General features: G+C 33.0%; 1 protein-coding gene and 1 long non-coding RNA gene across 3 annotated transcripts in view; one reads left to right on the top strand and one right to left on the bottom strand.

The window, feature by feature from the left end:
• Positions 1 to 16,588, top strand: part of AcCoAS (acetyl coenzyme A synthase) — a 68,514-nt gene extending 51,926 nt beyond the window's left edge. For both annotated transcript variants that reach the window (XM_069037683.1, XM_069037675.1), the window contains 3 exons: positions 10,859 to 11,048; positions 14,364 to 14,553; positions 14,606 to 16,588. In XM_069037683.1, coding sequence (XP_068893784.1) covers positions 10,859 to 11,048; positions 14,364 to 14,553; positions 14,606 to 15,051 — 826 coding nt within the window. In that variant the 3' untranslated portion in view covers positions 15,052 to 16,588. The remainder of the gene's footprint in view (positions 1 to 10,858; positions 11,049 to 14,363; positions 14,554 to 14,605) is intronic.
• The window catches only part of LOC138123422 (uncharacterized), a 273,107-nt gene that overhangs the window by 59,163 nt on the left and 196,421 nt on the right, over positions 1 to 17,523 (bottom strand). The gene's annotated exons all lie outside the window — the stretch shown is intronic.

Genomic DNA, 17,523 nt, shown 5'->3' with positions numbered 1-17,523 from the left:
ACAATTCTTCCATATTCTTCAATTCGCCTTTTCGCTAGGAAGACAGTATTCTTGGGAATTCATGAGCAATAGCCCGCGTAGCTACGAAGCTACGCCGTCTCGGAGACGTTGCACAATAGTTTGTATTTGAACGTCGGACAAATTGGAGATTATTTTATTTTACAAGAGAGTGATGCCAATGTGACAATAGGTAGTTAATCTGACAGTTTGTGATAAAGCGAAAGTTTGATACACAATGAAAATTTTTTGGATGTCCCAGCTTTTAATGTCCACCGTTGGTACTTAGTTGGTACTGTAGTTAAAAAATTTATTTAGGTTATGTTTTCATTTTTAATCATTGAACTAAAAATGTTTTGAATCGTTCATTGCTTCGAACACTTAAAGTGAAATGCAGCAACTAAATGGATTAGCGCAATTTAATGAAGTTTATAAAAAACACACGACCAACTGACAACAGGTAACAAATTAAATAACAACCAAAATCATCAAAAATAAAGTAAGTAATCTGTTTCATTTACTCAGAAACAGAAGAAAATTATTTAACACTTGATTAACACTTACATATTTGCAAAATTTTGATTTGTGAATCACAAGAACGAACAGCAATTATTATTAGTTAACAATACTGGAGCGGCTTTGGCACAAATTTGTAATTTCTTCCCGTTATTATCACTTTTTTATTTGTTTCTCATAATAATTTCTTATGGCCCTCTTCTCTCGTGCCAATAGAACCACCCTAGTTCGTTTTGAACTTTCCATTTTAACCTTTCTACAAAATACACAGGGCCGGTTTCACCAACGTGAACATTGTTATAGCAATAGGTAACTAAAGTAACGAAGCATTTTAACTTACAGTTAACTTTAACTGGCGTTGGTGAAACCGGTCCTTAAATAATTTTGCAATTTATTTGACAATGTTAATTTAAACAAATGAATAGTTTGAAACATAAAAAAAAAACATAGATAACAACTGGGCAATATAAAATAACTAGTGATTTAACCAACCTAACAACTGCAATTTTGATTTTGACAGTCCAGATGTTTTTTGAATGAACTTTAAACATAATTGCCATTTTTGCAAGTGATATTGCAATTAAAGATGAATTATTCAAAAATAGGTACGACAAATAGCAGTGAATACCAAAGTAAATTGCTGCCGACAATGTGTGTTACCAACTGAAATTTTTTTCTAGATTTCGGACGTGTTAATGGTTTATGAAAACAGCAAATTAGAAAAAGTTCTTTTTCATTCTCCCCCCTACGAAAGTGTAACTTTCTATTTTGATAAGGCAATCGAAAGCGAAAATAAAACATGCTAGGTCATCGGTTGCTAGGTATGAAAAACTTTCGGGCTCTGGACGACAGATAAGGAAAAATGTCAAAAATTGCGCACATGGTTAAAATTCTTCAGGGGTTTTGACCAGGTAGCATCGTTCAAGTATTGCTCGCATTTCCAACGTATGTGAGTCATTTTATTCTAACACTTCAGTAAACAACTTTTATTCACAATCGGTTAGTAACGTACAGCTTTTCTAACCTCTTAAAGGTTAGAAAGTGAGCGATTACTCGTGTACACATCAACCGGTCAGTAATGATGAAAAGAGGAGTCAGTAATGAGTCGTAAGCGGTTAGTAATGAAACCCATAACTGACCTGTGGTGGCGCTACTATCGCACCAACCGCGAAAATTTCTGTACGTCGTTCTGATATCGTAATTTGCTTTTCTCAGGTAAGAGATTGAGTATTAATTTGTGTGCGGATTCCCGCAATTCTGGGGAGGGCACACTCTATTTCAATATCGCACATTTTGTTTGTTAAAAAATGTGAGCAAATGTCAATTTGGTTTGACTTTTGTGAACTACAATTTAATACATTCTTAATCGTGCGCGCCTACTAAGTTTTAATATTTTGCCGAAATAGACGATAATATTAGGGTGTCCAGAAAGTTCTGAGCGTTTTTGTGGTATTCTGTTTCTCGATATAAAATAAATGTAAAATCAATTGGTAATTTTTGTTAGTTTTTTAAAATATGAAGTACACTTGTCCATAAACAATTTGACGTGTCTCAATTAAATAATTTTCAATTGGTTACATTCTGGTAATTGATTGTTTACATGGAAAAAGAACGAAATCGTAATTTAATGTTATATGAATTTAAATGTGGACATCAGCGGCAGCAGCGACAAGAAATATATGCAGAATTGAAGGTGCGGGGACGGTAAAACAGTATATGTACTTGTCGGTGATGGTTTGCGAAATTTCTGAATGGGGAAGAAGGTCTTAAAGATAAGAGTCGTTCGGGACGAAAGAGCCCATCTTCTATCGTTCTGGATTTGAGTTTTTGGGACAAAGATGGTTGGAAGTCATTGACAATAACGGCGCATATTTAGTTTAATTGTTGTTTAATTTTTTTTAGTAATAGTTATTTATTTATTTTTATCTATTTTTCTAAAAAACGCTCAGAACTTTCTGGACACCGTAATATTACGGAGGTTGGTTTTTATTTATTTTTTATTATTATAATGTTGCTTGTTTTATTAAATGATTGATTGTGAATAAAATAGTATACAAACCTCGGCCAAAGTCTATTCCTGTGTCTCGAGAACTAGTTCACCTCGAGGGCAAGCCTCTCGGTAAACTATTGTTCTCTCGACATGAATGGAACACTTTCCTCCCCGGTATGTAATATACTATTACTCGGCGCATCCAAATATCTTTAATTTAGTAAATGTTCTTATTACATTTCAAACTACCGTCTAAATAAAAATTAGAAGCACCAATGTTGAGAAAAAAACTACGTGGCAAAATAATAAAGAAGCAGTTGTTCTTAGAGGAATGCATTAATTTATATAAGAATAATTCTACTTCTGAATCACATAGATTCAATTATGTAAAAATTGTAAGTTACCGCAATTTACCTACAGAACCCTAAGATATACCGAATAATGTCAAAAAAAATGTTTTTATTTATTTCGGAGTGTTAAAGCCCAAGTGGTTAAAATAAGATCATTATCTAGTCCTGAACGAGAATTATTATGACTGAAGGCCCGTCGTTACCACTGGTGCGCAATTTATCTATATTTTAAAGGACCCTTCGGGTTCCTGAATGTTAAATTTGACCAGTGTGCGTAATTTACCATATCCCATTTGTTGCACACCATTTAATGAAATTTTCATAAGCTTGATTGTACATACTGGTCTTTGGATTTGTCCGGCAACACACTTCTGCACGCAATGTATAAGTATGCAGCTGCTTCAATGAAATTAATTTTAAACTGACCTGACCAAGTATTCAACGATATTTGATAAATGTCATAAAATAATGTTTTTTGTTCGACACTGTCAGAATTTGAGAATTTTCTCCTATAGGTCGTGCCAAACCCAAATAATCACCACCTGTTGAATTCAGTTGGTGAAAACAAAATTACACTAAATGTGTAATGGCAATTTTGATATTACTAGGATGCTAGACCAATCAAATCTAAGTACACAACGTTGCCGGTTGATTTTCTGGGTAGAATGCACTGTTGGTGGTTATTTGGTTTTGGCAAAGACTAAAGTCCATTCACGTTGGATTTTCCTCTCAAGGTCAAATAATTTAATTTTTTGGCTCTGTAATTATGTTTTGTAAATAGTGACATGCAGATAACCAACATAATGCGATTTAGCAATGCTCAATCCAACCTGTACGGTGTTTCACTCGCGTTTTAAACTGGCCCACTCGTACCAAAAAACCCCAATTTACACAAGAACTCGACAAATAAACTACTATTTTGTATTGTTACTAAAGTAACGTCAACAACAAGCTGCCTTATACTAATTTTATTATAATCACTGAATAATTGTATTTTATTAAAAATGGCGAGGGGAGAATGAAAAGTTTAATACCTACATTACACGCTGCGAGTTTTTAAAACCTCGGCTACGCTACGCTTTGCTCGGCAATTTAAAAACACCTCGCAGCCTCGCACCTAAAAGTAAACTTTCGCAGCTTGTAATGTAAATAACTATTTTGCACGACCTCTATAAAGGTGTCTCAAAATTTGCGAATTCTCTTTAAACTGCGTCAGTTATTTCAAAAACAATTTCTTTGTACAATCGACCTCGAAAAACCGACAGAACCACTGACAGAAAAATAGGAATGGTGTCAAGGCAGAATCCATTTTGGGATGCAGTAAAAATAAAAAAGGAAATTCCAAATGTAAGTTTGTCAGTGAGGTCTATTCGACGTCGAATTAATGAAATTGGACTTTATGGAAGAAAACCAGCGAAGAAACCGTTCATTTCTGCTAAAAACCGAATAGCCCGGTTACAGTTTGCCAAAGAGCATTTGAATTGGACGCCGCGCCAATGAATGGAAAAACCTCCTATTTTCTGACAAAACCCTCTACGGACGAAACTAAATTTAACTTGTGCAGTTCTGATGGCATACAATGGCTAAGACGTCCAAAGAACGAAAGATTCAATTATAAGTACACAAGAGGTACCGTTAAACATGGAGGTGGAAATGTAAAATTCTGGGGATGCTTTTCTGCTCATGGGGTAGGGTCATTACATAGAGGGTATAATGGACAGATTTGTTTATTTGCACATTTTGCAAGAACAAATGCTTCCGTTTGCAGCGGTCAATATGCCCCTTCACATCAAATATTGTAAAGGAGTGGTTTTTAGCAGAAAAAGTGAACGTAATGAAATGGCCGGCCCAGAGTCCCGATCTAAACCCTATAGAAAACCTCTGGGACCACCTTGATCGGGCATTTCGGATAGAAAATGGAGGTAGATTTGAATCCAGAGAAGCTTTGGTGGAGGCAGCACAAAGAACCTGAAAAAACATAACGTCCAAGTATATAGACAAATTGATTTTTTCTATGCCCAGAAGATGTGCTGAAGTAATAAAAAATAACGGCGATAGTCCATTTTTTTTATTATAGTCCGATGAGCTTAGTCCGAATCAAGAAGTCGACATGACCTGCGTCTGCTTTCGACATTTGACAGCAGTGCATGGTTCTACCGATATTTGAAAATTTATTTAGGCAACATGAGACAGATATCATAACAAATTTCAATTTTTAAGATTTTGAGTTGTGTTCTTTCGTGCTTTGTTGGTTTTTCTGCAAATTCATTCCTCCGTTTTAATTTTGTTTTTCAAGAAACCGCTCCCTTCAGAACTCTTTTGATAACTATTTACATACTTATCAACTAATAGGTCAGATATATTAAAAATTGTTGAAAACAGCACTAAACAACCACGTTTAGACTGTCTTTCTTTCTTCCTAGATTTTGTTTCGGCAACGCCATGAATTAGTTTACCCCCTTACCTGTTAACTTCCAGTCTGCAAGTTTCCGCGCAATTCCAATATTATTTTTGCAATTTACAAATTATGTAAATGAATCTGTCCACATGCTTTTCGTTTGCATCATACGGAGGACATTTCAAGCAAAATTAAACAAAACTATCACAAATAATGTGGTTAAAACGTAACCTAAAAATTTGACGTCGCTATCGCTAATGTAATAAACGTACAACTCGTGTCTTTCTCGAATCACACATGCTAAAGCGAGATGCATAGTGGGACACGCTTAATACAATACGTACAAGAATTCAATAGTTTGTTTACATTATGTTGAAAAGAGATAGCAATATGACAGTTGTTCTGCTTTTTAATTGATACATCGGACTATAATTAAAAAATGGACTATATTCTACTCGTTATTAATAAATTAAAATAAATATAAATAAATATCAAATTTTAGCAGAATATAGCCTAAGGGAGTTCGTTTCGGCTCAGGGACGCGAGGGTCGCGGGTTCGATTCCGACCCAGGGCGAAATAAAAAAAAAAAAAAATTAAAAAAAAGGCTATATTCTGTCTCGTGATTCGGAAGTCACGTTAAGCCATTGGTCCCGGTCTATTGAGTTTGTCATCATGACCCTAATAGATTTGTAAACCAGTCCTAGACTGTGTAACAAATTTTTTTTTTTTTAATAATGATTACATATATAAAATAATAGTTAATTTGTTTCTTTACTTTTGACCGTATATAAAATAAATCTTACTTTTTAAACTACTTTTTTTTCGTAACGATTTCTTTGTTTACTTCTTTCAGGTCCTTTACTACAATGTTTTTTCCTAGTTTAATTTTAAATAAAACGCAGAAAAAAAAGTAATACTTGTTTATCAAATGTTTCTTTACTTTTGGCCGGTACTATATATATATGAGTACATCCGTTTTCTATCCAGAATTTTTTAATCAAATTAATAGTGCTATTCCCTAAAATTTCACTGCATAATGTAAAAAGTTAGAGTATGTAGCTAACAGAGCAATGTAAGAAACATCCTTACAGAGATATTACATAACATTCGTATTCTCTAAATACCTCTGTAAGCATTTGCCTTACAGAGCTATGTATTTAATACATTTGAAAATTAGTGGAGTAAGATTTGCCCGAGTGAACAATGCAAATGAAAAAGGTGCCAAAATGCAACTTCCGAGCAGTAACTACGAAGAATATTTGAAATTATCTAGTGGAAACGGATGATATTTTTCGTTTTGGCGAATTAAATCCAAACATTTCCCTAAATTACCTTTAGAAGTTGTTCAGGCCGTTAGCCCTACCACTGGTGGCCCCAACTCAAACCCCTAGTTGGTTATAGACTATACTCTACGGCACTTGTAATCGGGAAATAAACGAGAAAGCATCCTGCAAACAAGTATTTACTCATTTTAGAAGCGCAAAACGATATCGCAACAAATCTGGTCCTTCGAGATAATGCGAACTGAAGTCTTGGGATAACTTGTCCAAGAAATTAAACGCAATTGGTACTGGTTCCGTTTTATCGCCAAAAGAATGGGCGTTGTTCATGTTTATTTTTGTGATACTGAGTCGGTATAATCGGTAGAACTAGGCAGAATTAACAAGAAAGCAAACGTCAAGATTACATGTACTGACATTTATTATGATGACTTACAGAGGCTTTACAGTGCTTATGATGACGATTTGTCTCACCATAAATTTACAGCGACTGTAAGCTATAGAATGTATGTTACAGAGACGATTTCTCTTGGAGAATACCATTTTGTATTACAGACTGTAGCTTATAGGGTTATAAAGTTACAGTAGGCAACTTTTACTTAGAGAATAGCACCAATTTATTAAGAAAGATTACATGTACTGACATTTATTACGACTTACAGAGGCTTTACAGTGCTTATGGTGACGATTTATCCCACCATAAATTTACAGCGACTGTAAGCTATAGAATGTATGTTACAGAGACAATTTCGCTTAGAGAATACCATTTTGTGTTACAGACTGTAGCTTATAGGGTTGTCGAGTTACAGTGGGCAACTTTTGCTTAGAGAATAGCACCATTTTATTAGACAACATTGTTCAAATTTGAATGTCGGAACAATCATGTCATATTTATGACAGGAAAAAATATAAAATTGAGTCAGTTTATCCAACACGATAAGAATGACTACATTTTTATAAATAAAACTTCAATTTGTTGAGGAGTATGTTGGGTATTTCTCTTTACTTCAAAAATTAAATTTAGTTGTCATCTATGCCGTAACCGTAGCAACGGTAGCAAAAATAACGGCCTCGGTCTGATAATTTTGAATAACGGCCTAGTCTGTTATAGGTATCATATCAATCAAGCATTGAGTACTGATAAATCCTAATAACAGTATGGTATAAAGAAAAAGTTATTAATAACTGTTTCAGCAATGCACTCTCAAAAAAAATTTCGGATAGAATCTATGCATCGGGATATTATAAGTGAAAAAAACCGAAAGATTAAAATTTATTTTTAACTGTCAACATGACACTTAAACTTAACCTAACAGTTAATAGTATATTATTTAACGAGTTCGTATGTAAATTGGGCTCTTTATGGCATGAGTGGGCCACGAGTGCCATAAAGAGCCCAATTTACACACGAACGAGTTGAATACGCCGTTTTTTTGTTCGACGAGCCCCTTAAAATTAGCTTGACGTTTCGTTTTGACAAGTTGTGAATTTTATCAAAATCCGTTCACACAGGAGAAAAATCTCAAATTCTGACAGTGTCGAACAAAAAAATAATTTACAAATTCTCTGCTTTTTTCAACAATAATACAATAAATGGTCTAATTTTTTCCAACAAAATTTGTCATTTAAGACATGAGTAGCTTTTGCAACGAAAATTACACGAGTCGACGAAGAAGACGAGTTTAATTTTCCAAAAGCAGAAGTTTCGAATGTCTTAAATGGCAAATTTTGAAGAAAAAATTAGACCACGAATTGTATTCGACTTGACAATCCACCGAGAAAATTTTTATCGAGTTGACCTAATAAATTTGACGTTTCATTTTGACATACATTTTTTCGCTGAAAAACTGCCAGTTGTTTTTTCATTCTGATGATTGTTTTTTCACTCTGCCCGGTGTTTTTTCACTATAAATCAATTTGATTGGTCCAAATTTGAAAAATGCTGCAATTTGATTAGTCAAAAATTTTCGAGTTGGATTGTCACTATAAATCAATTTGATTGGTTAAAAATTTTCGAGTTGTATTGTCAATTAAAATCGTTGGGTTGTGCAAAAAATATTATATGCACCTCGGAGTGGATGATTTTTACCCTCAGTGCTTTGTAGAACCCTCGGGCTTCGCCCTCGAGCTACAAACGCACCTCGGGTAAAAATCATGCACTTCACTCCCTCGGTGCATAATCTACTACAGGGTGAGCAACAATAACTGTTTCAGTTGGCAAAAAAAAATTTTACATAAAATTTTCAAGACTGTGAATTTGGTTTGTTTTATTGACACTATTGACAGCTGGTATACATTTCAAATTTAAACGTCTTGGTTTTTGTAATCTTTTATTAATAAAATGGTTTTCTCGTTGGAACATGACATAAAAGTCACCAAAAATCACCAGAATTTATTGCCAACTCAATCAGTACTTCTTGCTCACACGGTATTTTATCATTCATGTGGCCTCGGCAAATAATTTCCGTATGCGTGATAAAAACAGTACCAATTTTGATACACAAATATGTAACAATATCTGGATTCACTATTATCCATATTTCTGTTAAGATTTAAAAACTCTTGAATACACTGTTCTAGTAGCAATTACATACACACTGTTTTATAACGGGTGACTATTAAAATTTTCACTTAGGGTTGGCTATGGATCATTCTTTGTTTTCCGTTGCACCTTAGACACTGACAAGTTTGACAATTCAATAAATGTTTTTTCTCTTAATTTGGTTATGTTTCAATTGTACTGACTGACATTTGTCGTTCGTTCTTGCGTGTGTCTAAAGTAACAGAAAAAATAAAAACTCGTTCAAAGCCAACTCCAAGTGAAAATTTTAATAGTCACCCGTTATTTGTCTGTCATTTTTATTATTTGTGTTTTTGAAACATACGAATAGGTATAGGTATTGTTTCCTCAATTTGGTTGTAGGTCGTAAAATTTTATGGTACCTATTTTAAGTTAAAGATTTTGCGGAGCTTATAAATCTTAGTTTACCACTACTTATAGTTTGTCCAGCGAGAGATTGGTTGACATAAAAGTCACTAAATTCTGCGTACAGAAAGTAGTACCTAGCGCACGTAAAATTTGAAATATATCCTTCAAGCAGTAACATTTTTGCCCTGAAATTATGCTCGAATTACTGTATTCTACTGCATTTTGTAGTGTTGGGTTACAAGTCTACAATTTAAAATCTCCCAATCTCTCGCTGGACGAAGTGTAGCAGGTTATATTTTAAGCAGGGTTATATTGTATATTTTGTATATTTGCAATGTACAATAATAAAATAAAATTTTACGACCTACAACGAAATTGAGAAAACAGTATATGATTTGTTAATGACTATTGTTCATTTATTCATTTGTTTTGCTTTTATTATCCAAAATTGTTGATTTTAACAAAATATTAAATGAATTACGAACCAGATTTCTTATTAAACTTGCAAGGATGCTCTACATATTGACACTGCAATAGTATTTAATCAATTGTTAGTGTTTTAACTCGCGTTTTTTGTTTTTTGTTTTTTATTATAATTAATATGTTATAATTTCCTAATTACTCTCGTTAATTCATAATGGGTAATTTGAGATATTTTTTTACAGTGTCTAAGGAAATGTACATACTTTATCCTATTTTATTTGTTTCGATAGTTTTACACAAATATTTTTTATCATATACAGGGTTATTCTAAATGATTGTAGTCGAAGTAGGCCATGCCCATGTTATTACATTTTTGCCGCTTTCATGTGAACTGTCAGTTTTGTCGCTGTCACTGTCATTTTTTAGGTGAAAAGTGCAGTGATGAGATTTTTATTTATTTTTGTTAAATTAGGATTGAATCCAGATATATTGAGTTGTTTTGCACCCAATTTGACTCCCGTGTGTGAACGGTGTGTACTCACTATTCACATTATTTTAATGTTTTTTTTTATGTGGAGCGGCAACCATAAATTTTACATTCAGTTTTCACGCCTACTTCGACTACAATCATTTAGAATAACCCTGTATAATTGGTCTAATTTTTTCCGACAAAATTTGTCATTTAAGGCATGAGTAGCTTTTGCAACGAAAATTACACGAGTCAACGAAGGAGACGAGTGTAATTTTCCAAAAGCAAACGCTACGAATGCCTTAAATGACAAATTTTGCAGAAAAAATTAGACCACGAATTGTATTCGACTTGACAATCCACCGAGAAAATTTTTATCGAGTTGACCTAATAAATTTGACGTTTTATTTTGACATAAATTTTTTCGGTGAAAAACCACTAGTTCGATTGGTTAAAAATTTTCGAGTTGGATTGTCAACATAAAAAAACATTTACTCGTTTCCAGCGTGGATCTTTCCTCGTTAAAAATATTAGGCTCTGTTGGCGAACCAATAAATCCAGAAGCATGGATGTGGTACTATAAACTAGTCGGAAGAGAAAAATGTTCTATTGTTGATACTTTTTGGCAAACTGAAACTGGCGGACATGTTCTTACACCACTTCCTGGTGCAACACCAATGAAACCCGGAGCTGCCGTAAGTTTTATTCTTTTGTGTAATAGTGACGTGACGAATGAGTAATATTTAACGAAGATTTTTTTTCTTTTAAGTGAAATGAAAATTTAGCCAGAGATAAATGAAAAGTATTCTTGATATATCAAACTATTTTTAGTTGGTAGCATTGTGCAAGCAAATTCCACAATTTTCAAAATGCTGAGAATTTAAAAAATTGGTGCCCTAACATACACGTGACGCCTTAATCATTTCAATTATTTATCCTGAATTTTATATTATTATCCTTACTAGTCTAAAAGAATAAACGTGAAAGCTGTATCCTAGGCAGTTTTTCACATTAAATTGTTAAAGTTTACCGAGTTTTATGAAAATGGATAATATTTTAATCGCTGATAGTGTAATCTGTATGATAGGGCAATCTCTGGGTTTTGGGTAGATCTTGTGAAAATAACAAGTTCGTATAAAAAATTTCCTCCCATTAACTCTACAAAGATGTTCGTTCTTGAAGTTAAGTTTTGAAAATTGATTTTTTCTACGACTTCTTAGGGAAAGATATTTTTTGCTAGCGAATACTCGAGCGAAAACCTGATTTCCGCCACCAGTGATAGAATAGCCTATAACGTTAACTTTCGTCTCGAGGAACGAAAATCGTAGGTGATTAATCCAATTTACATCTAGTTGTTCGCTGGCACTGTGTCGTTTTATTATTCAAAGCTGTCAGTTCATACTGAATTGGATATTTTGTTAATTTCAAAGTTTTTTTTAATTCGTTGTAGGTTTTTATCCATGAAAATGAAGGTTACACCACAAGCCGAAGGCGAGTGCTGTAATCATTTGAGTGGATAAAAACTCTTACTTGCGAGTATAATACTACACTTTATGCAGTGTCTTGCAATGACTTGTAAAAGATAAAAAATTCTCGACTTGAATTTTAATTTTTTTGGGGTTTAGCCCTGCTTGCTTAAAAACTAATTTTTAACATAATTTTAGTTTTGAAAAGTCAAGTATGCCTTGAAAATTAAAAAAAAAACTACTTTTCTGTAGAATAAAGCGCCTTTTATGTGGTAAATACGACAACAAGTTATTAAGAAAAGTTGTTTAAAATCAATAACTAGGCTCCTAGACCAAATTTCAAAATCATCGGTCAACTATAATTTTTCATTTTTTTTCCGAGATAGTTGCTTTTTACTAACAGATACGTCGAAAAGTTATTTAGAAAAATTGCTAGAAATCAAAATCTTAGGTCCGTATAATTTTGATTTCTGAAATAAATAAACATTAAAAAAAATGAAAAATGATTAGTTAGAAATTAGCCTTTAACCAAGCAGGGCTGAATCCCACAAAACGAAGATTTAAAGCGAGATTTTTTTTATGTTTTACAAGAATCGTTTCACCTATCCGGGGACACACTGTATACGATCAAATATACAAAAAAATAATAAAACAAATTCATAGTTTTAATTTTTAAAATTTTAATGTTCGTTTTGTTACCATGGTTACGTTCTTGTATTTGGTTATGTTGCTGCAGTTAAGTACTGCAATTTCTAATTTTGATTGGTCCAAGTCCGATGGATAAAAGATTCTGTCAATTTTATCCATGCCTGGGAACCAATAAGAGCTCTCTTTTAATTTGTAGGTGAATAAAATGACAATTTATAGTAGAGCTTTTACATCAATAAAGTTGCTTTTATCAGATGATCGTAGATAAAATATTTAACTTAATTTGGCATGTAAGTTATTTCTAAATGTCTAAATGACACTAACAATTTAATTTACACGGGAATGACGGTGACTTACTCGTAAAATACACAAGCTGAGCCTACTGTTGCAATTTATTGAAAAAAAGACCATGATTACTTATATTTATAAAGTTTTGATATTTTCTAAAAAAATTAGAGTGACCTATTATACATTGCCAAATAAAAAAAAAATCATTCAGATTTAATAAGAAAAATTATAGCGTACTTTACATTTAAAAATAAAAAAGTTGATTGTCTCTACCAATTGTTTTAATTCGGTCAACATGTAGTACATAATTTAATAAACCATTTTCACTGACATATCATATCATCGCTATGCAATCTGTAATGTATATCCGTCAACAGGTCGCAATCAGCGGAGACTGTTACGTAAATCTTTTAAGAGGTTTTACAGACACATTTTTGTAAATGACACAGGCCTACAAAACAAAACTTATTAATGGTTATTTTGATTTTGATAACTGATTTTGTATAATAGTTATTGGAGCCCTGATTACAAAAATAATACCCTTCATTTTTTTGTATCACGACAGGTTTTTTCACAATTAACAAAAAAATAATTAAGCAATTTATTTAGAAAAATTCCATGTTTATAATAATTCTTGGTTTAAAATCAAACAAAATTTTGTATTCCTTATGAGAATGGCATCTTTGACGCTTTGTGAGGAAACTTCTTTTAATTGATTGTCTGCTGTATGTTTTTTTTGGTACATCGTGCTGTAACATCCAGGAAAAGTCTGCCATCATTGATACGCTCCATATTCCTTGATATCACCTGTCCATTTCTTTTATATCTTGGTGAAAACGTTGCCCTTATTCCTCGCTAATAGCACCAAGATTTTTAGGAAAAAGATTTAAGTGCGAAAATAGGAAAAGCACTTTCAAACTCATATTACTCGTCCATCCCAAGATGTGAAAATTTTCCAACATGATTCTTACAATATTTTTGTAGTCTTCATCTTTGTGATTTCCAAGCAAATTTTTCTATAACAAATGCCTTCCAGGCATTCCTTTCAATAACATTCATAGAATATTACAATATCGAAATTTTGAATTAATTAATTCATTCTAGGTGAACATTCCAATTTAAAAAAAAACGAATTGTGAAAAAACTAGACGTGATAGCGCAAAACTAAAATTATTTTCGTAATCAAGGGTTCGAAATTGTTTAAAAACTGTCAATTTTATGCAAACAACGAAGTCAGTGTAGACCTGTGTGACAGATTAGAAATAGCAGGAGAAGGTCTTGTTTCACCATAGTCACTTAGCTGCTCGGACATGAGCATTTGCTGTGGCAAAACGACTGCAATTCCACTACAAAGTATAGCCACATGCACCCTATTTCCCGGAGATGGGTTCTTCCATTTTTCCTAAATTGAAATACTTTCGACCTAAAAAAAATGTTTGAGGAATAAATTGTAATATTTTGTTTTAGAAAAAGATTATGCAGAATATTAAAACCAGTTTTGAAATCATCTTTTGCTTTTTTGGGATGAAACCAATAAATTTCAATGTGTTATTTTACTTTGTCGATTTTACTAAAATTTAAGACAAAATTTAAACAATCAGTTTTTAGGCATTCCCGTTCTTTGGAGTACAACCGGCTCTTTTAGATGAATCTGGAATCGAAATAAAAGGTGAAGGAGAAGGATATCTTGTTTTTGCCCGACCGTGGCCCGGAATAATGCGAACTCTCTATAATAATCATCCTAGATATGAAACCACATATTTTTCAAAATTTCCTGGGTACTACTGTACTGGTGATGGTCAGCAGTTGTTTACTAAAATCGAGTTATTTCAAAAACATTGTATTTTCAGGCGCCAGAAGAGATTCTGACGGTTACTTATGGGTTACTGGGAGGATAGATGATATGTTAAATGTATCGGGTCATCTAATGTCAACTGCTGAAGTGGAATCTGTTCTGGCTGAACATCCAAATGTAGCAGAGGCTGCTGTAGTAGCTAAACCTCATGCTGTAAAGGGCGAATGCCTTTACTGTTTTATAACAACCACGGATAGAACTAACTTTGATGACAAGCTGCTATCAGAACTGAAACAGTTGGTTCGAGAAAGAATTGGACCATTTGCCCAACCCGATACTATTCAAAATGCACCTGCATTACCTAAAACTAGATCGGGAAAAATAATGAGACGTATTTTAAGAAAAATAGCTATAAATGATCGAGATGTTGGAGATATGAGTACTTTAGCAGACAGTCATGTTGTTGATGATTTATTTGCAAATCGGCCAATCAATGGTTAAACATTGTACAACTATGTTTTAGAAAGAATTAAAATAATAGATGTGTTTTAATTTATAATTTAGGGTTAAATTGTTAACCGATACAGGAAACAATTGAACGTACAAGTGGTTCAAAAAATTAAATAAGTTGCACAAAACATTTTTTTGATTAAGTTTAAGTAACATTTTCTTTATTCTTTTAGGGCGCGTATAGAGCCGAACCTGTAATGTAATACGTAATCTAATATGTAGTGTGATACGTAATGTGATGGTCTTACGATCCAACGGCGATCCGAGCATGCCAGGAATGAAATATTCTGAAGGACGTCCAACCAAACCACAACGGCGAATCCCTTTGTGTTTGTCACAAAAACCGACAGCGAACGGATCGGTCCAAACCGTTGGTGAGGCGAGGCATTCGTAGCGTGCTCGTTGGGGCTCGTAGCCCTTTCAAAAACTAGACGAACACGTTCACGTTACAGGCTTGACTGCCGTTGTCGTACGCGCTCTAAAACAATTTTGGACGATTTTTATAACTTTTAATATTTCACCTAATGTAAAAGTGACTTTATTTTCTTGCCGTCTTTAAAACGACAATTGTGGTGGTATTGTGGGTGGTATTAACATACCTGATAACAACTATGCTATGTAGTAGGTTAATTATTATTAACATTTTTTGGTTGAAAATATTGTTTTTATGATTAGTTAATTTAGTTGGTCTTAATCGGGTAGATTAAAATCTGGAGATTTGTAGTTGATTCGAATTTATGGATAGATAACATAAAATAACGTAGAAGGTGGCTACGAAAATTGGAATCACTTTTCTTCATATTGTCAATTTTAATTAAATGGCAACATCGAATTCAATATTTCGTGCAATTGTCACTGTTTTTACCAATTGTCAATGTCAGTGCCAATTTAAAATTATGAATTTCAAATTTAATATTGAGCTGCGAATACTCGTACATACCATAAATATGGTATTATCCTGCTAAAGAACGGCACTCTGGTGGAACAGCAGCTGTAAGAGTGCAGGATCATTGACGTGCAACATTTCATAATCGGCTGCAACGGCTGCAACCAACATTTATAGCCACATTTTTTGAAATCCTAGTATCCTAGTTACGTAAAAAAAGGAAAAGTCAATGTTGCCAGCAATTCCATTTCATTTTTTTTTTTGTAGTTCTATCTTTTGGGCAAACGTGGAAAAGTGAATCCAATTTTCGTAGTCATTGTGTATAATATACCTAGAATTTTGGTTTATGATTTGAGCTTTTTTGTTGCGTGTCTTTCTTTGAATTTCTTCTCACTTGAACAGTAAAACTAACCATGTCATTGTATTCATCCCATAAAGAGAGCATGACATGTTGACATGTTAAGTTGCTATTTAAATTTCAGCGACAAATAATTGGACAGAAATACAACTGTATTATTTTTTATATTTCTTTGATATTTTTAAACCATTTACAGTGCTTGCTCTGTCAAGTCATTAATAATGAACAATGTAAACAAAATTAAGTTTTAATAAAACTCGATTTAACTTTTTCTTTATACGTAATTTGTTGTCATTATTATTTATATTTAATTTATTTACTTTCCGTAACGCACTATAAAGGCGAATTTATAGTTCTGTAACATGTAAGTACGTATGGCATAACATATCAAAATTGAATTCTATTGAATCAAATGTATTCATTTATAGATCCGTTAACATAACATAAGTCCGTATCCGTTTCCATATAAATTGGCCAATTTCAATTATTATATTATGTATGTACAGTCGATGGACAAATAAAACTGGAACAAAAATGACAATCACATAAGTCAACATCTACAAATTTGCATCGTTTAATTACGGCTTTATCACAAATAGGTTAACTTTGGTATGACATATTATATACATACTGACAAATATATTGACAATTCAATGGTCTGATTTACATAGATTAAATTTTAAGTGTCCCAGTTTTATTTGTCCACCGACCGTACCATGAAAGTTACGGAATTTTAATATTTTTCCATACAGGGTGGGGCATCGTATACGCGCACGCGAGAAATCGCGACTTCTAATTAAATAACATTGTCGAAATTTTTTACACTTACCTGGCTATTGGTAAGGTACATTGCATAATTTTTTGATAATTTTTCACTTACAAACAAAGCCAAAAATAAATAAAATGTAAATTTCAACCAAAAAGTCAAATTCTGATTTTTGTATTGACCTATCCAGATTCACTTCCTATAATTATTTACGAAATCAGCGGAAAAAAACACCAATTAGATTTTGAATTAAACGCAGTTTTACATTTCAACTTTCAAAATCATTTTTATTTATGATCTGCTACTTGTGCTGTCGTAAATTTAGGTGACAGTGGAAACTGTCATTTTTATGACAAAGCTGTAAGTAAGACGGTCAAAACGGGCCGCTACTAGTGAATGGCCCTTTTGTTGGCAAATTATAGCATTTGGGCCATAAATCACGCGTCTGGTTTG

The sequence above is a fragment of the Tenebrio molitor genome, chromosome 1 (genome assembly GCF_963966145.1).
Source record: "Tenebrio molitor chromosome 1, icTenMoli1.1, whole genome shotgun sequence".
Taxonomy (NCBI): domain Eukaryota; kingdom Metazoa; phylum Arthropoda; class Insecta; order Coleoptera; family Tenebrionidae; genus Tenebrio; species Tenebrio molitor.
Note: the sequence above shows the minus strand (reverse complement) of the source record. Positions and strands in the feature narration are given on the sequence as shown.